We start from the raw sequence: 23,082 nt of genomic DNA, 5'->3' as shown, positions 1-23,082 counted from the left end.
AAAAAACAAACTGAGAACGAATGTTACTGAGTAAATATGATGCAAAGAGGTAAGAGGCAGAGGTCATGGTAATATGTGTAGGGGTTTGTACAGCGAAACTTTCAAAACTGAAACAACAGAGAAAACTAAGGCCCACGTGTTGTACGGGCCAGATTTGATTTGCACGGACAAGTATTACGGGCCCAACTAAAGAAACCATACTGGACAAAACAAAGTAAATTTAAGACACGAGCAAATGGCAAAGATGCATTGCAAGGCAATGCGTGCAGAGTAATAGGTGTGGACAAGCATGAGTCACGTACAGGAGAATATGCAGTAGCATGCGAACTAGGCCACCACGTGCATTGAACTTGGCGGTGCGATCATCTGGCCACCGTGAGGCTGCTGTAGTGGCAGTAGGAAGAGATGACGTCGTGAAGGAATTTAGTAGACCTATTTCGGTGGAGAATATCACTGAAATGAAAAGAGAATCGGACATGTTATTAAGTAAAAGTGAAAAAGACAGAAAATTTGTACGAAAGGGAATCATCAGGGATTGCAGAAGGGCGTGACAATTTGTTTTACAGTACAAAACAATATGAGTGGGAAAATTTTGAAAAAGGTTATACGGCCATAAATTTAATAAAAGGGAGAAATGAAAGCGGAATCGGAATGAGATGTCCAAAAATGAAAATGAGGTGGAAGTAGTTAACACTGCGCAAAGTGTGCAAGCAGCAATTTTAGAGGAAAGGGTTGGTAAGAGAAAGGAAGGCGCATTGCAAAGGACGCGGGCTGCCAATGTTAGGCAAATTTGTGCTGAAAATAGAAACATGGTCATTATAAATAAGAAGCTGGAGGAGATGAAATCCTCAATAGTGTGGATGATGCGATCCTGCCTGACAAAAACTTGTAATGGTCATGAAAATATAGATTCAGATGAGTATATGCGAACCACTGAAATCCAAGACGATTGTACGAAATGTGAAGTTAAAGTTGACGTCATCAGAAGTGATATTGAAGAAACGCCTGTCACCAAAGATGAAATAGAAATTTTAAGAAAAGCTAGGAAACTTGAAAATGATGAAACTAACAAAAGATCAAAAGAAGAGCTGGCTCATCGTCTTAGAGTAGCGTTCATGCTAGAATCAGACAGTGAATGTGAAATAAGTGAGAGTTCAGATGAAGAAAACATAGAAATAGAGGAAAGAGAACAAAGCATAACAGAAAATATATCTGAAAACCAAAATGAGGTTTTTTCTAAACAAAATCTGGTGGTGGATACCAAACCAAAAAAGAAAGAGCCACCAGACAATACGATATTGGGGCAAGATTTGATTACAGTTGTGAAAGACTTTGAAATCAGAAAACTGAAAGAGCCACCTGATGATACGATACCGGGGCGAGAGTTGCGAAGGAGATAGAAATCAAAAACCAAAAAAGCCTCCAGATATATTTGCCAATAAATAACATGTCTTGGAGTGATCTGATGGTCGAATAAGATTTGTTGTGGGAGGAACAAGAAAATTTGGAAAGTAGAACAATCAAACCAACTATCATCCCAGTCGAAATTTATGGTATTAAATTGCAGGTACTTTTAGACACTGAATCCCAAACTAGAGCTATTTCACAATCTTCCTTTGAACTCATTTCAAATAAACCAGGGTTAGTTGTGATGTCAGTAAATGGTTTGAAAATTGTAGGAGCAAATGACAAATCCAGCAAGCCTATTCGAAGACAAGTATTGGTAGAATTTGAAATTAAGGGACAAAAATTTGAACACAACTTCCTAGTTGTGTCTGAATTGAATGTTGAAATGATTCTAGGTATTGATTTGTTATACAAGAAAAAAGTATTCGTTGATTGTGGTAACGGGATTGTCAAAATTAATAGTAAATCTGGTATTTTGGGAATTAGGTTTGTGGAAAGGAAAACTTCACAGGACAATGAAATTGGTTCATTGATATTAGAATTAGACCCGGGAAATGATGGTTTGTCCAATCTATATGAAATATACCATGTCAAGAATGTGATGATTGATGGCACAAAACAGAAACTTTTAAAGAAATTATTGAAGAGATACAAGAACTTACATCGGAACAGATAATCAGGAAATGTTTTCAGATAAACCGAGGATAGTAAAGAATTTTGAATACCGCATTGAAGCAGTAGAACACGAACCATTTTTTGTTAGACCTTATCCAATACCACTAGCTAAGAGAGAAGCCGTGCAGGCAGAAATCAATAAAATGATTGAATGGGGGTTTATCGAAAAGAGCAATAGTGAGTATTATAGCCCTCTAATTATTGTGAACAAGAAAGATGGAGGTGTGCGAGTGGTTATCAATGCACAAACTCTAAACGAAGTTGTCAAAAGAGGAGTAGATCATCCAGAAAATTTAGACGATCTGTTGCAAAAGTTTCACAATGTTCGATATTTGACTAGCTTAGACCTCATGGTGGGGTATTGGCAAATCTCATTACATAAAGAGTCTCGAAAGTATACCACATTTCTATTTGAGGGATAATGTTACCAATATAAAGTTGTTCCTTTTGGTCTTAATACTTCTGTCCCACTCTTCATTAGGGCTTTAGATTCTATACTAGGAAGGGAAATAAGTGCTAGATTGACAATCTGTGTGAATGACTTATTAATCGCCACAGAAAATGCGAAAAAAAAAATTGAGTTGTTAAACAAAACACTTTCTGCTCTTCAAGCAGGAGAAATGACATTAAAACTGAAGATGTGTGAATAGTAAAACAAGAAATAAAATTCTTGGGACATATTATTACCACTTCTGGGATTCGAAAGGCCCCAGAAAAGTTGAATGCTATTGAAAAATGCCCACCATCTAAGAACCGAAAGCAGTTAAAAGCGTATCTTAGTCTCTGTAGATTTTACGACAAATTTGCGAAGGTATTATTATCATTTCTGGGATTGGAAAGGACCCAGAGAAGTTAAATGCTATTGAAAAATGCCTGCCACCTAAGAATCGAAATCAGTTAAAAGTGTATCTCGGTCTCTCTGGATTTTACCGCAAATTTGCTAAGGGGGCAAGCGTTTAATAGTCCTCATCTAAATGAGTTGCTTAAGAAAAACAGTGCATTCACTTGGACACAAGAATGCCAACAAAATTTCGAAAATCTAAATAATGAGTTAATAAGGAATAATATTTTGCATCAATCACCCAATTTTGAGTGAACCATTTCATATGAGTACTGATAGCAGTGCATATGGGATCAGTATCGAAATCTTCCAAGAGAACATAGAATCAGTGGAACCAAAACACAGGACAATAGCTTTCACTAGTCGAACCCTGACTAAGTATGAAAGAAATCACACCATTTCAGAAAAGGGAGCTCTAGCTATCATATGGGGTTTGAAAAGGTTTCGAAATTATTTGAGGGGGCATAAAACTATTATACATACTGACCACAAAGAATTGACATTTCTTAAAGACTGACACTTATTTACCGGCAGATTAAGCCATTGGGCACTGTACCTCCAGCAGTTTGACTATGAAATTTTCTATGTTAAAGGAAGTGACAGTCATGTAGCAGATGCTCTGTCCAGACTACCGGAAGCAATAGATAGTGTTCCAGAGGAAAATAACGGAGATGGCACCTTTCATATGAGATTCATCAAAGAGGTTCAGTGGAAAAATAAAATCTAACAGATTTGCAAAATATGTGCGGTACTACCAAAACGAAGATAAACTCTGGAAATCAGTTAAAGTAAATTTTAATAATACCAAGTATCCTCAAATTTGTAAATTTTATAAGACCTTAAGGATATTTTAGACAAAAGGAAAGAGGCAGATAGAGAGGAGTGGAAAGTATGTTGGCCATCTCAATTTGAGACCGAAGTAATTGACTATTTTCACCCTGCCTTAGGACACTGTGGTCTGAAAAAGTGTATTGAAAAACTCTGATGTATTAGTAATAAATATCAGTGCAACAAAGAAAATAACAAATCGAATTAAATTATGAGATATTTGCCAGGGGGCAAAAATTACAAATCGAACCAACCAAGGTTATATGCAGAACAGTGTACTGGAAGACACACTTGACTTATTGTCAGTGGATTTGTATGGGCCTCTCCCAAAAACTTCTGGAAATTGTACATACGTTGTAGTGATATTGGAAATATTTTCTAAATTTATAAAACTATTTCCCATTAGAATAGCTACTGTAAAAGCAGTATTTAATAGAATGACTGAATATTTTAATACAATAGGAAAATCAAAGACAGTACTATCAGATAATGGGCCACAGTTTATCTCAAAAATATGGAAGGAAGGGATGGAACAGAATGGCATCCAAGTGAAATATATTTCGGCCTATCATCCTGCAAGTAATCTAATGGAATGTTATATGCGTGAACTAGGTAGGTTGTGTCAAACTTACTGCGATCCCAATCACAAGGCACAGGGCAGGTACATTGCGGACTTTGAATATGTAATGAATACCCTAGATTAGATTAGATTAATACTAGTTCCATGGATCATGAATACGATATTTCGTAATGATGTGGAACGAGTCAAATTTTCCAATACATGACATAATTAGGTTAATTTAACAACATACTTAAGTTAATATAACAACTTTGTTTTTTGTGTGTGCATTGTTTTTTTTTCCCTTAATTTATATCTAAAAAATTCCTCTATGGAGTAGAAGGAGTTGTCATTCAGAAATTCTTTTAATTTCTTCTTAAATACTTGTTGGTTATCTGTCAGACTTTTGATACTATTTGGTAAGTGACCAAAGACTTTAGTGCCAGTATAATTCACCCCTTTCTGTGCCAAAGTTAGATTTAATCTTGAATAGTGAAGATCATCCTTTCTCCTAGTATTGTAGTTATGCACACTGCTATTACTTTTGAATTGGGTTTGGTTGTTAATAACAAATTTCATAAGAGAGTGTATATATACTGAGAAGCTACTGTAAATATCCCTAGATCCTTAAATAAATGTCTGCAGGATGATCTTGGGTGGACTCCAGCTATTATTCTGATTACACGCTTTTGTGCAATAAATACTTTATTCCTCAGTGATGAATTACCCCAAAATATGATGCCATATGAAAGCAATGAGTGAAAATAGGCGTAGTAAGCTAATTTACTAAGATGTTTATCACCAAAATTTGCAATGACCCTTATTGCATAAGTAGCTGAACTCAAACGTTTCAGCAGATCATCAATGTGTTTCTTCCAATTTAATCTCTCATCAATGGATACACCTAAAAATTTGGAATATTCTACCTTAGCTATATGCTTCTGATTAAGGTCTATATTTATTAATGGCGTCATACCATTCACTGTACGGAACTGTATGTACTGTGTCTTATCAAAATTCAGTGAGAGTCCGTTTACAAGGAACCACTTAGTAATTTTCTGAAAGACAGTATTGACAATTTCATCAGTTAATTCTTGTTTGTCAGGTGTGATTACTATACTTGTATCATCAGCAAAGAGAACTAACTTTGCCTCTTCATGAATATAGAATGGCAAGTCATTAATATATAATAAGAACAACAAAGGACCCAAGACTGACCCTTGTGGAACCCCATTCTTGATAGTTCTCCAGTTTGAGGAATGTGCTGATCTTTGCATGTTATGAGAACTACTTATTTCAACTTTCTGCACTCTTCCAGTTAGGTACGAATTAAACCATTTGTACACTGTCCCACTCATGCCACAATACTTGAGCTTGTCTAGCAGAATTTCATGATTTACACAATCAAAAGCCTACATCATGAAACTACAGGATTTATACCCGAGGAAATTCTACTTAATTATAAGAGCAAAAGTATAATTGAAGAAGCCTTACAATTTTCACCCAATGTAGAACTAGATCTGAAAGAGAAAAAAGACTTGGTAAGAAAAAGACTGAAAGAAAAAGCGGAAGCCAGATATAAAAGGCATGATAAATGACCAAATTCAAACTTGGTGATTTTGTTCTTGTAAAAACTCACGAAAATCTAGTGAAATAAACCAAGAAATTTCCACATTTAAAATATGTAATGGTCCCTTTGAAGTACAAGGAATTCCACACACCAATGCCTATTATCTTGTTTATCCTAAGTCAAAGAAACCATTGGGTGTTCGTAACAGTGTAGATTTAAAACCATATGTCAACAGAAATGAATAATAAGGGACAAAATTAAAGAACTGCCTATGTATTTTAATCTATATGTTCTTATTCTTGATGTTGTATTGCCAAGTGTTGTCATGTTGGAAAAGAACTTTTCTATTATCAGATTACTGATGTATGTCTGTAAGTTTCATATTCGATATAAAATAATGGGATAGACATTATATGTAAACTCCAGGCTATGACTAGTATAAGAACTGCAATAATGGAATCCACAGTATGATCAGGAGGACTGCCAAATGTGTCCATAGGCAGACAAGTGTTGATGATGAAAATAACAAAAAAAAAAAGTCTTAAATACAGAGTGGGGAGCGTAAAAGACTTGCCAATCTGGGACAAGAAAGTACGTCTGAATGTGGTAAAATGATGTCAGTGATGAACTGCCATAAAATCCAAAATGGGCAGTCAAACGTCTAATGTATAATAAAAATACAGTGTTGAAATATTTGCAAACATGGACTGCCAAATGCTATTGCAGGCAGCAAAATTATTTGGCTATTACCTTGATGAATGTTGTGTGCATTTTTGCTATGGTTTTCAGAAAATGAACTGTCTGTGTCAAGTAAGGGCAGTGAGAAAATAATACTAGGTTCAATTTAAATATGTTTATATGACTATATAAATATCAAAGAACGGATTGCTATTATTAGAAGCAGCATTGAAAAATTTTTCACTTACTGATTTCAATATTATGCTACAGTATGTATAACGTTTGCAGTATTAAAATTTCTTGTGATATTGTTAGGTGTGTACTTGTATATGTATACCTACGTTTTTATGAATGCTTACAACATGCTACTCAATATTCTTAGTAATACAGAAAATCTTGATTACTGCTTAACTTATTGTTTCATAAAATGAGAGTCAATTATGATAGGTGTACAGAATTGAATATTAATGCTTCTGTCTTGTTTTATTAATGATGTGTATGAAGTATATTGTGTTTTAGTGTATTTTGTGACATATTTTCTTATGCCCAACCCTGGTTGGATTGATTATTTTTCTTGACAGCTCGACACTGCGTAAATGTTATTGATGTTTCATTGATGTACCTCTGTCGGGAAACCTCAATGAAACAAGGGGCATGTGTAACACCTGTATTGATTAGAAGTAGGTTTATATTATGTAAATGTGTATCTGTGATTATGAAGTATTTGTTCTTTGTTAGTTACGGTCATTGATTTGTGACAGGAAATTTAAAGTTTGTGATGTATGTGTAGAAAAAACTAAATAATGTTTAAAATAATGAAATTTTATAAATTGTATGATTATACAGAAGAAAGTTGTCTCTTGGAAGCTGGTTATTGCTTAGGACACTTGTATAACGTAAAAGATGTAGGGTAGTGCCTCCGCAATGGAAGTGGCTTGGAACGATGTAAAAAGTGGTTTTGGTGGTCGAACTGGGTGGCTCCTTGGTGGGAACGGTATGCAGTCCGTGGCTAGCTGTTGTATGATACACATCAAGGCGGCCAAGGGAGGCATTTGGAAGCCAATTTGCAAGGAATTTTGCCTTTGGTGTGGATTTGGCTGTTACTTGGTACGCTCGGCAACAAGGAATGGCTCTAACATGTAAAAAATCTGTCGCCAAGAAAAAAATTGTAAGGATCATTCAAACATTAAGAGCCGTGAGTACAGTTAGCCACCACGTCGCTTTCCACCACTGCTTCGCCACTGCTCCACCAACTTCAATGCATACATATATGTATTAGAACATGGTCTAGTTAATCTGTGTGAGTGTTTTCAATAATAATCCAAGTGCTATAAACCTGTGTTTAGAACCACAACTTTTATCCTAATCATGAACCTGTGCAGGATCCCCTCCTAAGTATTCAAAAAACCGAGTATCCTGTTTCTAACGAATTAGTGATTTATTTCTGTGTATTAATTGTGTTAAAATTCAGTGCCAGACTGTGTAAATGATACTGTCTAAATTACCTACTTCACAGGTGATGAAAAAGGCACATAAGCTGAACTTATTTGAAACATAATTTAGCCTTGATTGCTGTCATGAACAATTTTTTTGAGTTTAATCAAGCTCAGTGTTGAGCAATTTGCTTTAAAGCATGAAAACATAAAATATTTTAAGTGGGGCTAAGAATTAAATTTAGTTGAATTGAATCTTACTACTGAAATAATCATAGAGTTTGACTAGTGTTACAGTATCAGTTTATGGGTCCCCGCCATAATTTTCTCATATTACAAAGATAATTAGAATATTTTTGCTACTAAAGAAATCTGATACAGTTCTATAAATGGGAGTATAAACAGTGTAATTGTGGTAATTTTTATGTCAGTTTAGTCAGAAACCTTTCCATGTCCAACTTTAGTTGAGTGCTTCCTGCAGTAATATCTCAGTACTGAGTCATGTAAAGATCGTGATTGTAACTGTTATTATGATGAGTGAGGTACAATTTTGCTTTCTATGATTACTGGTTTGTACATTAATGATAACTACTGCTACCCTCAACTTCAATTGCCCTGTATTCGTCTGTATCCAGTGTGCTATACAAAGGGAACCTTAATGAAAGACACTACAACAACTAATATTCATTTTTCTTGAACATACCGTATTTACTCGAATCTAAGCCGCACTTTTTTTCCGGTTTTTGTAATCCAAAAAACCGCCTGCGGCTTAGAATCGAGTGCAAAGCTAGCGGAAGTTCTTAAAAATGTCGGTGGGTGCCGCCACAACTTAGTTCTGCCGTCGAATATATGTAGCGCTACACAGGCATGCTTTGTTGGCACGAAGATAAATACTGGTGCCAAAACCTCTGCGTCCGTAAATAAATTTAAAAAAAAGGTGTAAGACAAGCTTTTTTTCTCCGCACCGAGTTTCGACCACTGCATTTTCATACATTATCCAACGAAGTAAACACAAATTCCGTATTGTTCATCTTTGAATGTAGCAGCATTTCAATGTACTACGAAAACCCGACTGGCAAGAATGTTTAGGATGTTTGTCAATATGGCCAACTCTACGTTCTAAATTTTTTCCTATCTGTGAGAAGAGATGGTTGCTAATAGGAACTTTTATAAATTGTAAATCACATGCAGTATTCTCGTCACCATAAGAATAATACAAATATAAACATTTTGCCATGTATTGTTTCGTGTTTGCTGCTATCTGCCGGCCGCGGTGGTCTAGCGGTTCTAGTCGCGCAGTCCGGAACCGCGAGACTGCTACGGTCGCAGGTTCGAATCCTGCCTCGGGCATGGATGTGTGTGATGTCCTTAGGTTAGTTAGGTTTAAGTAGTTGTAAGTTCTAGGGGACTGATGACCGCAGATGTTGTCCCATAGTGCTCAGAGCCATTTGAACCATTTTTGCCGCTATCTCATTTAAAACCTGTCTGCGTAATAAACCACAAAACTAGAGTGAGACAACAGCAAACGCGGAAGAATATACATATCATGTCATGTTTATATTCGTATTATTCTTACGCTAAACAGTGATACAGTCAGAAATGAAGCGAGGCAATTGACTAGATTTTTAACCCTTTGTTTCCTGACATAAGAAAAAATTTACTTTTTAGCATTTTCTTTGCAGAATTTATGCTATTGTGGCCTCAAATGACGGTAGGATTTTTTGTAAAATTTTATTTTATTTTTCACAACTTTTTTCTCTCCTGGTACTCAGAAGTACCGTCAGACTCCATGGACAGAATCACAATATGCGCAGAAAAATGCTCCAATTTTTATAACTTGTCCTTTATTCCACATAAATATTAAATATTTTTACATTAGAAAATTAACTAACAGAAGTATGGTATTTCTCAATTTTTTTAAAAAATTTTGCATAAATTTATTCTAGAGCAACTTCACAATACATAGTAACTTAGCTATACATCTTTGACAGTATATACATATCACATATTTAGTGATACCTCATGAAATTGTCGGAAACAGTTCTTTTTCTCATTGCAGCACAAATACACTTTACATGTACTACATTGTGAATGTGGTCTCGACTGAATTTTATTTTTCGCACACATTTCGCATCGTCCTCTTTTACAACTGAACACTACTAAATGGTTTCCTCGGTTGCCAAGACGTACATCCTTCGGAACAGAAAAGTTATCCTTCCTTCTCTTTGGGGGAGTTATTTCATCTTTACCAGAGTTTCTCTTTTTGAGATTTGGCACTTGCTGTTCATTCATTAGCCCTAGTGCCACAGCACTCCTGAATTCCAGCAGTGGCAGTGCCCCATGTAGATCACTGAAAATGATGTAAGCATTGACAAAAGCAATTTCTATTGCTCCCCAGAAGAGACGGTGCCACCATTTCTTTGATCGCCTGTCAAGACCATAAGTTGAACGTAATCTCTCTGCATGATCCACACCACCCATGTTTTTATTATAATCACATACAGTAACTGGTCATGGTATAGTCATACTAGTTCCATCTTTCTGTTTTCTTGTCACTACGCTCTGTTCAGTGCCATGGAAGTTTGACGCAAAATACACTACTTTATTTTCCCTCCATTGAAATACTGTTAGGTCTAAAGATGACTGTCTGTGAGTTGATTCCCCACGCTTTAGACATTTTTCTTTAGGTAAATTCCCTGGCAAACCTTTCCTGTTTGTTCTAATTGTTCCACAGGCAAATGTATTTACGAATTTCTGTGTGAGAAAAAGTGGACAGAACAACTAGTGAGAGGTAACGCATTGTTGCTACAATAAAGTGTTCGCACAACCTGACGGTACTAATAAGTCCGCCTTATATTTTCCACTTTATCTCATTCACTTGTGACGTAATGCTTCAAACTATTTTAAAAAAAAACAAAGAAGGTAAGTACGTACAATGGAAAACTCAACGGAAGTTTCAATAAATTGCATACAAATTCAGGCAACACCATGGAAACAAGCGCATCCAATCTTCTGTTTTCACAGCAGCGCGCGAAAAACAATTTCTAGCTCTGACCGCCAGAGAGGTCTACGTATTGCACAATAACATCTATGAAACAGTAGAGCAGAGTTACTGTTACGTACTGACAGGCTCTCAGATCACGAAACTGCACCACGAGAAAATAATGAGAGTCAAAACTTACTGGTACTTTTAAGTACCATCAGGCAACAAAGGGTTAAATCTAAGATGACTCTAATTTCTGTGCAGAATGTAATGTACTAAAGAGGCGCCTGCAAAGATTTTCAAACGGAGAAAAATTTTCGCTTAACTCTCGTTCAGAACATCTTCTATAATACGCAGTCTATTATTTGGTTCTTGTTGATCATTATCAAAGAAAGCAGCAGTGTAAGTAACAAGTAGCAGTCTCTTGCCATTGTTTCGCTTATGAGACGATTCCTCTCTTTTTTTTTTTTTTTTTTTATTATTGTAAGCGGCGGTGGTGTGCACAAAAGCAAGCCATGCCGCGAGCGGCGACAGGCCGTAAACACACAGTATCAGAGTACGACAAACAATGCATGACACAGTACAGTAATGCATTTTCAGCGTAGAGTGACGTAAACACCTATAACAAAGAAAACTGCGCTTATCAGATCAAAGAAAAATAAGCAATCAATTCAAATCAGATGAAGCACGTGAAAAAGGAAGGGTACCCGTATAAATACAGACGGAGCGCCTGACACATAGTAATGGCTACCTGGTAAAGCTTAACTGCTAAGCTTACGACTCGAACCAAACTACTGTAGCTGTATCGTCATTCATTCGACCTAAATTGTCTCATATTACAGTGGACCAACTTTGTTTCGATTTGGAGACACGGCCTAAAACTTTTCTCTCCCCTTGAATTTCGAGTCTCAAATTTCAGGTGCGGCGTAGATTCGGGAAATTTTTTTTCCTTGATTTCGAGTCTCATTTTTCAGGTGCGGCTTAGATTCGAGTGCGGCTTAGACTCGAGTAAATACGGTAATATTTCAAATTAATGTGCCTAGTTGGGCTGGCGACCATTCGATTTTTCATTCATATATGAACTTTACTACTTTCATTATTCCCAAAGCAAAAGCCTGTTTAGATTTTCTATTAATTACAATATATTCAAAATTTCTGTCCGATACCTTCATCCATTAGACACATGCACGGTCAAAATTAAAAGTCTTCCCAGAGTGTAACACTGGTTTGTGTCATAGCAAGCAAGTGTTATAACCTCCTCCATTGCAAAGACCCACCTCAGTGTTGTTGTGACTACCCAATTTTAGCCGCTCTGCAGCAGACTTTTAACCTTCTCAGTACCCTGCCTACGGTGTTTCGTGAGGGGTTTTTTATCGTACATTTGTGGTGGGAGTTCATCCTTCTCTCCCAGCCCTACACCCTGTCTCCATTTTACCTCTTCGTCACTCTTTCTTTGCATTTTTCCCCCCTTGGTGTTCATCTTTTCTGTATCACCTTGTCAAGGCTGGAGATTTTAGTGTGTTGCAGAGTGGCTGGCTCGTCATTTTTTTTATTCTTGTGATCATCCAGCCCAGACCATCTGCTCTATGACCTTAATACCTTCCTTTGCTTTTCCTTTTGCTGTATGTTTTCCCCTTTTGGTTCTCTTCCTTCGTTTTCTCTTTCAGTGTGGTTCTCCATTAGTTTTACCCCTTTTTAATTTCCCAAATTCCACTTGGGAATTGTTTTACCTTACGACTTGTTTGCACGAGGAAAAAGGGACTGATGACCCTGTAATTTGGTCCCTTTGCACCCCACACCAACCAACCATCTCTGATAGAAATTTGAGAACACTGGCTCATTAGGATTCTCTTGCACTCACAGGTTTGGGGGGGCTTCTTGACACCTCATGTTATCAGTTTGTTTTTCTGAGACATGTGAGTACTTTTAAAATGTATTCTCAAAGTTCAGGTTAGATAATATTTAGAATGTAAAGAATTTCGCATTTATATTTGTTTCTGTATACACTTCATTCTAGCTTTGGTTCGCTAGTTCTTTTGATAAATCTTGTATTTTGATTTCTGATAAATGTATTCCACCTGCAATTTAGGGATTTTTTTCCGAAGTCAATATTACTATTATTATTTGGCAGAAATGGTTGGTAGTCCAAGCTCTTTTACAGCTACATCACACTTTTGCCTGTCCATATCTGTGGTCACGCAGTCAGTTGTAGTAGTGATTGTTGTACTATTCACTAACAGGAAATTCCAAAACTCTGAAGGATATTTATGAGAGTGTTAATAGTTTCATTTATGATCTTTTTGTTTGTGTTTGTGTCTCCACATAAAATTAGGTTTACTCTTGTACTTGAACTTCTGTTAATTTATTATAAAAAGTATCCGCACTACAAATGGGAGATCGACATACACACGAAATGATTAATTTCTTAATGATGTCAAGACCTGTTAATTCAGTAATGATATTTCGAAGTTTTTGTCTTCATTTACTATAATGCGATCATGTCTTGATTTGAACAGTGTTGCTTTTCTGATTTAAATGTATGATCCTCCATTCTTTAAAATAGTAATATAGTAAGTGCTATAGCAAGAACAAACACAGTTTAATGGAACAAGTACTTTACAGAGCAACACATAAGATACAGGTTGTGCACAGCACTGAACAAATTGACTGTACAACAGTAACAGGGTACAGAATAGGCTGAGCACACATTTGCCATTACTTAAGTAATAGTGTTTCTTTGATGGCTCACCAGAGTACTCACCCGGGTGGCTTCTATAGGTGGGTCTGTAAACTGTGTGAACTGTATGGACGCACGATCTATGAAATTGCAAACGCCATGTGTGAAGGTACATCACTGCTCCCTTCTACAGGGAGGGAAAACACATAACATACATAAAAAACACTAGGAAGAGAAAAGTTCATGGTGTGGAAAAAAAGCACTGACATTATGCCTCAATTAAAACACCAATGATGTCCATTTTGTCATACAACGATGCGACTGGTGCAGCATGTGACAGGCAGGCAATGGCGAGTAGAGGCAGAAGTGATGAGGGGCTGAATTGGCAGACTGTCTTCCCACATGTGAGAGGCCGTATGGTAGGACTGGGGATGGCATCTCCATAACGCCATTCTTGTCAAGGTCAGCCATCAGTGCTGGAGGCATCAGTGGGGGCTTTGGAGACAGTGGCCGCACAGGACCCAGCACTGGAGGAGTCAGTGGCAGCTATGGCATCAGATGCAGCAGGGGCTGCATGGGTGACGGCAGTTGAGGAGTGGAGGCAGGGGCAGGAACACCGGACAGCAGTCTACCTGGTAGTGATCCTCGCTGTGGTGCAAACCAGACAGTCGGTGACACAGGAACAGGTATTGATAGGGGCAAGGGAGGCAGTGAGCCCTCCAGAACAGCCCCAACATGTGCAGCCGCATCTGGTCGAAGTGACGGGACGTCCATCTGTCAGGAGTGCGGACACAGGCACCGTCCCAGTATTCGATGATGGCAGGAACCCAGCTCGGCTGGCAGCTGAAAACACAAGACAAGACAGGCACATCCGGCTGGAACCGTCATGGAGCTGGTTACACTTGCGGACAAGGGGTCGGATGCAGCAGATGGAGTAGGGTCTGTGATTGGCGTCCATGTAGCAGATCTGCTGGACTCTGGAGTGAAATGGTATGAACTCAAAAAACGGTCTAAAGCAGCTTCAGGGGACTGCCAGAAACATATTTCCACATCTGAGTTTTAAATGTCTGAACCATGTGTTTGGCCTCACATTAGATTGAGGATGTATGGGGAGCTGTGAGATGGTGAACACAAATAGCCTGACAAAAAGATGCAAATTCTTGAGAAACAAACATGGGGCCATTATCGTTAACCATAGTATACGGAAGTTCATCAGTTGCAAAATCTTAAATACGGCCGAAATAGTGGCCATTGCGCACATGGATGAACAACACGCCACTTAGGGAAACTTGGAATAGGTGGCCACTACAATGAACCAATACTGATTTAGGAAGAGCTCAGCAAAATCGACTTGTAGATGTTCCCATGGGTGCTGCGACATTGGCCAGGGGGGGAGATGCTGAACACAGTGAGTGCAAGCAGCAATAAGCTGTGTAATGCCCCATCTATGCCCAGCCAATACATGTACCGGCCAGCCAAAACTTTGGTGTGAGAGGTCCCCCACTGACATGCAGAAGCTGCAGTAAATTACGCATAAAGAAGTGTGAATCATAACCCAGAGAGTAGCATCCTCCATAGCTAACAAAGGAACCGCATCAAAGACAGAAAGGCAGTGCTGGAAGCCAAAATAATTATGCAAGCGATCCGAGGAATGGCCCAGGGATTTTCTGGCCAACCATGCTGCACAAAAGAGAGGACCCGACTAAGTACATGATCCTGTGATGACGGCCGATGCTATTGTGACACTAGTGATGGGGAAATCATAAGCCATGTTCTGGTTCTCAGTATCTTAAGTTGGAAAAAAGGAACTCGTCCTGATCGAATGCTGGTTCCAGCCCAATTGGAAAGTGAGATAAGGCATTGGTGTTGGCAAGTTGTGATGTTGGCTGGTAACGGATCTGCTAATGATAATGGGAGAGAAAGAGAGCCCACCGTTGCAAACAATGCACTGCCTTGTTCAGCACAAAAGCCAAATATTTAAATAGAGCAACCAACAGCTTGTGATCCGTGATTAAATGGAACTTAGAACCATACAAGAAGACATGAAATTTCTTGAGGGCAAACACAATCGCTGAAGTCTTCTTTTCAATCTGAGAATACTGCTGTTGAGTGGAAGCTAAAGTTTCAGAAGGATAAGCAAAGGGTCATTCAGACCCATCCACATATTTGTGTACCCATACTGTGCTGAGAGCTACCTGTAGCAAACAAGGAATGCTTACCTGGTCGAAATGTGACCACACTCATGGCAGATTGAAGCTTAGATTTAAGCAAAGCAAGTGCTCGGTCATAAGGTGGGGACCAGAAAAAAGGCACATTTTTACACAAAAGCACATGCAAGGGTGCTGAGCAGCAGTGGATGAATCCAATAAAAATTTATGGTAGTATGCAACTTTACTTAGAAACACCTGCAGTTCCTTAATGGAGGTCGGCCATGGCAAAGCCGCTATTGTGAGAACATGGTGACACAACAGCTTGACCCCTGTGCAAAAAACCTCATAATCTACATACACAGTTGAGAGCTGAAAGAAATGAGGTTTGGCAAGACTGCACCTGAGACCTGCAGACTGAAAAGTGAAAAATGATTGGAGATAAGGTGGTCTTCAGTGGAAGAATCCAAAACAACGATATCATTTTGGTAATTAATGCATCTGGTCATAGAGGCTGAAGCTGTTCTAAAAAATGCTGGAAAATTGCGGGTTCGCAAGCAGTGCCAAAAGGCAAATGTTGATTTTGGTATAGGCTGAAAGGTGTGTTGACAATGAGAAAGTGCTTAGTGACCTCAGCCAAGGGGAGCTGGAGGTATGCTTCTGACAAATCAATCTTGGAAAAGTAGTGGTTGCCTGATAATTTTGCAAACAACTCATCAGGGTGGGGCAGAGGGTCTATATCTATCGTAGACTGTGCATTAATCATGACACTGAAGTCGCCACAGAGGCAAAGCTTACCTGTTGGCTTCTTAATGATAACCAGTGGTGTAGCCCATTCACAAGAATAAATAGGCTGAATGAAAGCAAGTGATGTCAAACAGTCTGATTCTGTCTTGACAGAGTCGTGCAATGTGATAGTCATCTGTCACACCCGAAAAAAATGAGGACAGGAGGACTCTTTCATGGTAATGTGGGCCTGAAAACCGATAGCACAAATGAGCCTAGAGGAAAACGGAGACAAAAACTCATAGCAGAGGGACTCCAGTTGCTGAAACTGAACTTGATCTGACACTAAATTTACCTCATCGGCAGTGGAGAACCGGAAGTGTTGAACGCGTCTAATCCGAACAGTTCTGTGGTGTGGGAATGATGTACAATGAGGAAGGTGAGAGGACGAACAATGGATTTATAAGAGGCTGAAGTGAAGAACTGACTTAGGATCGTAATATGCTGTTTACTGTAGCTAACCAACTTCTGTGAAACCTGTGTGAGGGGAGGGGAGCCCAAGTGCATGTACATTTGTGTGTTTACTAAAGTCACTGCAGCTCCTGTGTTCACTTGCATTTTTAGTGGTTTGTTAAACACACGCACATCAATAAACAGTTTATTCAGAGAGACAGTCATTGCAGAGATAACAGTTTATGTCCATCGGTACTATTGTGTCCGCCACGTTTGAAGCGGTGTTACAAAGTGACCTTTCCTTCAACACTTGCTGCAAACAGCCCAATGCTTAAGGCACGCAGCATGCTCGTATGGGACAAAGCAGTATGGGTAAGACAGAAGGGGGCACATCGCCACTGTTGTGATGCAACCTTTTGCTGCTGTGGCCATAACCAACACTGCCCCATGCGATGTTGAGGCGAAGGTTGTATTGCTGCAATGGTTCCCCATCGTGCTAACAACTTGGAGTGTTCCAAACAGGGGCTGACTGTGCACCTTCAGATATGTCCCACCATGCAGCAATGTAATTGTCTGCGGCCTGTGGCACTTTGAAGGGCTGTGCAATATTGAGCACATCCATAAGTGTTGGATCCTCACATTGAAGCGCTTTTTTGCGGCCTTCCCTATCTGGAACCAGATGAATAATAACATCACACACCATGTGACCAGCATAAGATTTGTGATGAGTATGAGTGGCAAATTTACAATGATGGTTCAGCCTGTGTAATTCTGCAGCCCAGTTCACAATGACATGTGTTCTGTCACAGCAACTTGTTGAGAGAAGCTTGCGCGTTTCATCAAATGATAAGCTGACTGATTCCTGTAAAGGTGCTATTTAGCACAAAAGCTGATAAATTGGAGCAAAAGCCAGAAAAGAAAGAAAGGCCTGTACAGGTTTTCATCATCCACATGAAAAACCTGGAAATGTCAGCGTAACCATGTCTCATAGGAGTCCCTATGTTCAGACGATTCATTATATGCTGGAAAGGGCGACAGTTTCACTGACGAGAGTAACCTGCCGTGAACACAGCGGGGTGCCACTCAGTTGAGAGCAGTGGCAAGAGACTGCAGTTGTTCCACGAAAGCTTGCTGCTAGGCAGTGAGAAGTTGGAGTATTTTTTCCATCGAGATGTTTGTTGGTGACTTAGCACTGACACTAACATGCAGAGAAAATGTAACCTTCACTCATTGTCAAGTTCGCTGTAGCAAGAATAAATACAATTTATGGAACATAGCACTTTATAGAGCAATACGTAAGATGCAGGTTATGCACAGCATTGAGCACATGGACTGTACAAAAGTAATAAATGGTACAGAGTAGGCCAAGCATTCGTTTGTGATTGCTTAAATAACACTGTTTCTTGGCGGCTTACCAGACCCCACGAGGGGGCTGATCCAGATGGCCTCTATAAGCGGAACAGTGAATTTGTGTGAACACGCGATCTCAGAAATCACGCAAGTCATGAGTGAAGGTATATCAATAAGTCTGTCATTTCATACAATGCCAGTACTACATGTTGGATTTCTGTGTGTCTACACCTGTCGTCAATAACACGAACTACTGTGCAGTTCAAAGATTGTAGCTGAACTTCAAATTGTACTTTATTTTTTATTGATTGCATGTTTTGATGAAGGATTGTTAAGTTTGTGATATGTCCCATGTTACTTTTTGCAGTATTTTCTTTTTCTTTATGGCATGTAGTATGTGTGTCATTTGATGTTTTATAATTGATCTTGTTAGTGATTATGTCTGAATTTTTTAAACTGCTGTAGATACTCTTTTGGCAGAAGAACCTATTGTTTGGCTTTATCCTTAAAAAAGACCTACTTCTCCTACTCATGGCAACAGGTATTTGACCATGCATGGCCCAAGATCCACCTCTATACTTTTATGAAACAGCTGTACCAATCTTCCCTTCCCAGTCCTGTTTAAGTGTAGGCCATGCCAATTGGAACCACATCTACCGATAGTCCTGATGTTGACCAATGTCTGTCAGTATGACTGTCTGAAATGCCTCAGACTACATAGTTACACAGTTACCTGATAGGTTGTATTATGAGAAATAAATAAATTAATTAGCCTCAGCTCACACTTAAAGAGCTTACTGGATTAGCCAGTCATCCTGTGAATCAACTACCTGTGCTTGCTTGGGCTCCTAATCTCGCAAATCAGACACTCAGTTCTTTAAGTACACTTATCTGAGTTTCACCTTTATAAAACTAACCTCCCTGTATGCTCTGTAGAGTTTTAAATGTTCATAAGCACAGTAAAGTCAACCAGTGTGAACTCTCATTTGGGAGGCCAGGTTCTGTGTGTCAAAGGCAAGGACAAAGGGTGATTGATGGAGAAGGTCCAACTGGCCTTACTGGGAGTAGTATGTAAGGGCTACTTGACACAGTTATGGTGAAGACCACAAAGGTCTACAAGTTGAGTGGGAGCAGGAGATCACCAGTGGAGCTCACAGAACAGATGCACCAGTCCATTTGGTGGAAATAAGCCTGGTACTAAAACAGTTGTATATGGCAATGCAGGGTTTTTCAGCAAATTTCACTGATGAAATCTTGGGATATTAGCCAAATGGCAGCGCTATCTTCTAGTAACATATCAAGGAGTAGGAAATTCGTTGATATTTTGCTACAGTACAACACTGCCACTTGGGTGCTGTCCTGAGAAGATTTCATGAAATAAATTGTGATGTTACCTGCAGTCATATCTGGGATGGCTTTCACACCTGCAGCACTCTTAAGTGGAAAGAAACAGGAAACCAGTTTAACTCTCCTTAGTAAATTCCATTCTCATTGCATGATGACTTCTCCTCATTTTTGAAGTGGGGACCATTCAGAAGGACTTCTGAAATAAAGACTCTGCTGATTTAGTGAGGGGAATTGTAGTGTTAGAACACCAAGACACTGTAGAAAAATTTTAAAAATCCAAAGAAAGAAATGGAAAGCAAGCAGATAGGTGTTTCAGGAATCATTGGGATATGATGATCATGAGAGGCAGTTTTTTGAGGTGGATGTCATAGAATTATTCATATTAGGTCACTAGATCATGGAGTGGAAGTAGGAATAATATAATGTGTGTGTGTGTGTGTGTGTGTGTGAGAGAGAGAGAGAGAGAGAGAGAGGGGGGGGGGATGTTACATGGAGTGCTTCATAGAACAACATCTGTTTGTGTAGTAATAATTTCATTTTAAAGGAGGAGAGATCGAACACAGTTAAGTAGACATATACATATAAAAAAACTTAAGGTATAGCCATGAGCTAGCACACATTCCATTTGATCATTTGATTAAGCACTCTACTCAGTTTCTGTTCACTGTCAGTAACCACAGTTATTTATCAGCTAACCATATTACACTGATTTTTTTATCTGTGAGAAACTCCTCCGACATTGAGATGGCTCATTGCTTCTTCATAGACAAAGTAAATATCAGTGATGACAATGAATGTACCACAAAGTAAGCATATACAGAAACTCAGAAATTGCCTTTATTGGAATGGAAGATTGTAGTAAATCCCCAATATTTCTTAAATTCTGTGTAGATGACAAGTTGATGCTATGGAAATTTTCCATAACGCGCAAGTTGCACAGTGTATACATAGTAGATATCTGTAAGATTTGATGTGGATGTCATCTAAGAATTTAGAATACATCTTAATTTTTTTTATTTACCCTCAAGCATTATTTTTAATGCAGTCAGGCTTTATGCAGTATAGAATTGCATGTATTTTCTTTTTATCTGCGTTCAGCAACAGTCAGTCAGTTTGCTGAAAACCAATTATTAATGTTTAATAAAATTTCATTTACATTTTCACGTGTTCCAGTTTCTCCATTAGGCTTGATTATTATACTTACAATATCAACAAAGAAAACTCTCTCTGCTTCTTGTCTATATAATGGCAAATCATTTATAAATATCAAGAACATAAGCAGACCAGTATTAATCCTCGTGGTACACCTGTTGTGTCTGTTCCTCATTCTGTTCTGAAGATGCTGTTTCATTGTGTACATTCCCTGGGTCTCTTAATGTAACACTCTGTAGTTAGATAGGATACAAACCAGTTACCAGCAAGAACTCTGATATCATAAATTTGTGCTTCACTAAGATAATATTGTGAACTGCATAATCAAATAGTTTTGACACATCACAGAATGTATCAGTTGACAGTACTTTGTCGTTTACATTTTGCCAGTCTGTTTACTGTGTTGAGCAGTGGAATCTACTGTGGAGAGACCCTTTTGAAGTCCAAATCCAAACTATGGGTGTATCTTGTGTTGGGTGGATGTGTTACTGTTCTTATGTACATATTGTTTTCCACTACATTCAGCAAGGAGTTAAATTATGAGATTGATTGGTAGTTATTAATTACACCAAGGACAGAACTTTTCACACTGGAAATTTCAAATACATCAGAAATAATTTACGTATGGCAAATACAAATGTATTACTGAAGTTGTCTAAAAAAGTTTCTCTTGATAACTTATCTATTTTTCCTTTCAGGACAAGACAGCACCACTGACTGCTCTTATACAACTTCTCTATAATTCAGAGATGAACAGGAGAAGATTTGTAAAGGAAGATGGAGCAAATATTATATCAAAATTGTCGGAAAACTGGGAGAATTGCCCTGAGTTATTATGTACCATCTCATGCCTATTAAAATATTGTAGCCACAATAATTTCTCTGAAGTAAGGAAACCAAGTCCTCAAAAGTACCCAGAAGAAATGCTTGTGGGAAATAGGACTGTCCAATGTAGAACATCTCATCATAGTACAGGTCACTTATTGCATGAGGAAGAAAGCATGATGCAGAATAATGTACAAGGTCACTGTAGCTCTGATAAATTAGAAGGCATTCGTGATAATAAGATATCTAAAAAACCTACTAGCACTCTCTTAAATGTCAGTGACTGTAAGAGTCCTGTGAGCAGTAATCGCACCCTATTTAGAAGACTGCTTCCACCTTTTAAACCTGGACTTACATTTTACTTATTTACGGTTATGAAAAGTACTGAAAGAACTGATGATGAGGGTACTACTGACATGCAGCACAAAGGGAGTATTTTAAAAAATAGACTGAAAGAAATTACAAAGAAAAGGAAAATTTGTGATGGTAATAAATCAAATGGAGATTCACACAGTTCTACTTTAACACAAAATGGGACAAGTACACTAAATGGAATGTCAACAACAAAACGAAGAAAATGGTTAGAGACTGTTTCAAACTCTTATCTACAAATGCCAGCAGGGCACCATTCAAAAAGTATAAGAGAAAGCTGGTTGCAGAAAATTGGCAGTCCAGCAAGCTGTATGCAAATGGAATCAGCAAAAGATGAAAGAAAATGGTACAGAAAGCTACTTGAAACAGCTTGTGTGAAGGGAAACGTGGAACATAAAGTACCTCCAGCAAGCAGATGGCCATACTTATTAGTAAAGGATTTACCAAAGGATATTCAATATTTAGTGGCTGGTGTAAACAAATTTGGCATGGATTTCAAGGTAAAAGGATTTGTAGTTCTATTCATTGATAAGAGATTTTTATCAGATATATTTACATTTATACTAGTGTTTCTCAAAGGACTCAACAACTTTGAAAATTCACATAGATTTATTTATATGAATTACAAAATTGATTTTGGTGTCATTTTTTAGCAAAGTACCTGAAGTTTTATACTTTACAGCTAAACAGGTTGAATGTGAATTCCATTGGTTATGTAGCATACATTCTATCTTACATAAAATTTCTTGCCAAACTTTTTGCAGCGTGTCAGTCATACTTGTTCAGTTGTGGCGTAGAGTGTTGCTCCAAGTTCTGCCGGAGAAAGCAGTAAGGGTGGCACAAACACAGTGTGGGAAGCACTTGCTGAAGATAATGAGTGGAAAGACATTTTTATTATTCTCTGGCTGAGCAGCCAAGATGTAACATAATTATTCTTTGCTAGTTTTAGTTTTTATGGTTCTCTGTTATTGATTACATTATCAAGTTGTTCAATTGGATTTTGGAGAGAAATAAATAGTTATAATGCCTACAATCGTCTTCCTGTGCAGTAGAGATAGC

General features: G+C 38.3%; 1 protein-coding gene across 1 annotated transcript in view; it reads left to right on the top strand.

The window, feature by feature from the left end:
• Positions 1-23,082, top strand: part of LOC126194997 (uncharacterized) — a 147,015-nt gene that overhangs the window by 93,271 nt on the left and 30,662 nt on the right. Inside the window, exon 6 of the mRNA XM_049933417.1 lies at positions 21,525-22,523. Coding sequence (XP_049789374.1) covers positions 21,525-22,523 — 999 coding nt within the window. The remainder of the gene's footprint in view (positions 1-21,524; positions 22,524-23,082) is intronic.

The sequence above is a fragment of the Schistocerca nitens genome, chromosome 7 (assembly GCF_023898315.1).
Source record: "Schistocerca nitens isolate TAMUIC-IGC-003100 chromosome 7, iqSchNite1.1, whole genome shotgun sequence".
NCBI classification, from domain to species: Eukaryota; Metazoa; Arthropoda; class Insecta; order Orthoptera; family Acrididae; genus Schistocerca; species Schistocerca nitens.
The sequence above is the reverse complement of the archived record's forward strand: the minus strand, read 5'-3'. Positions and strand labels throughout refer to the sequence as shown.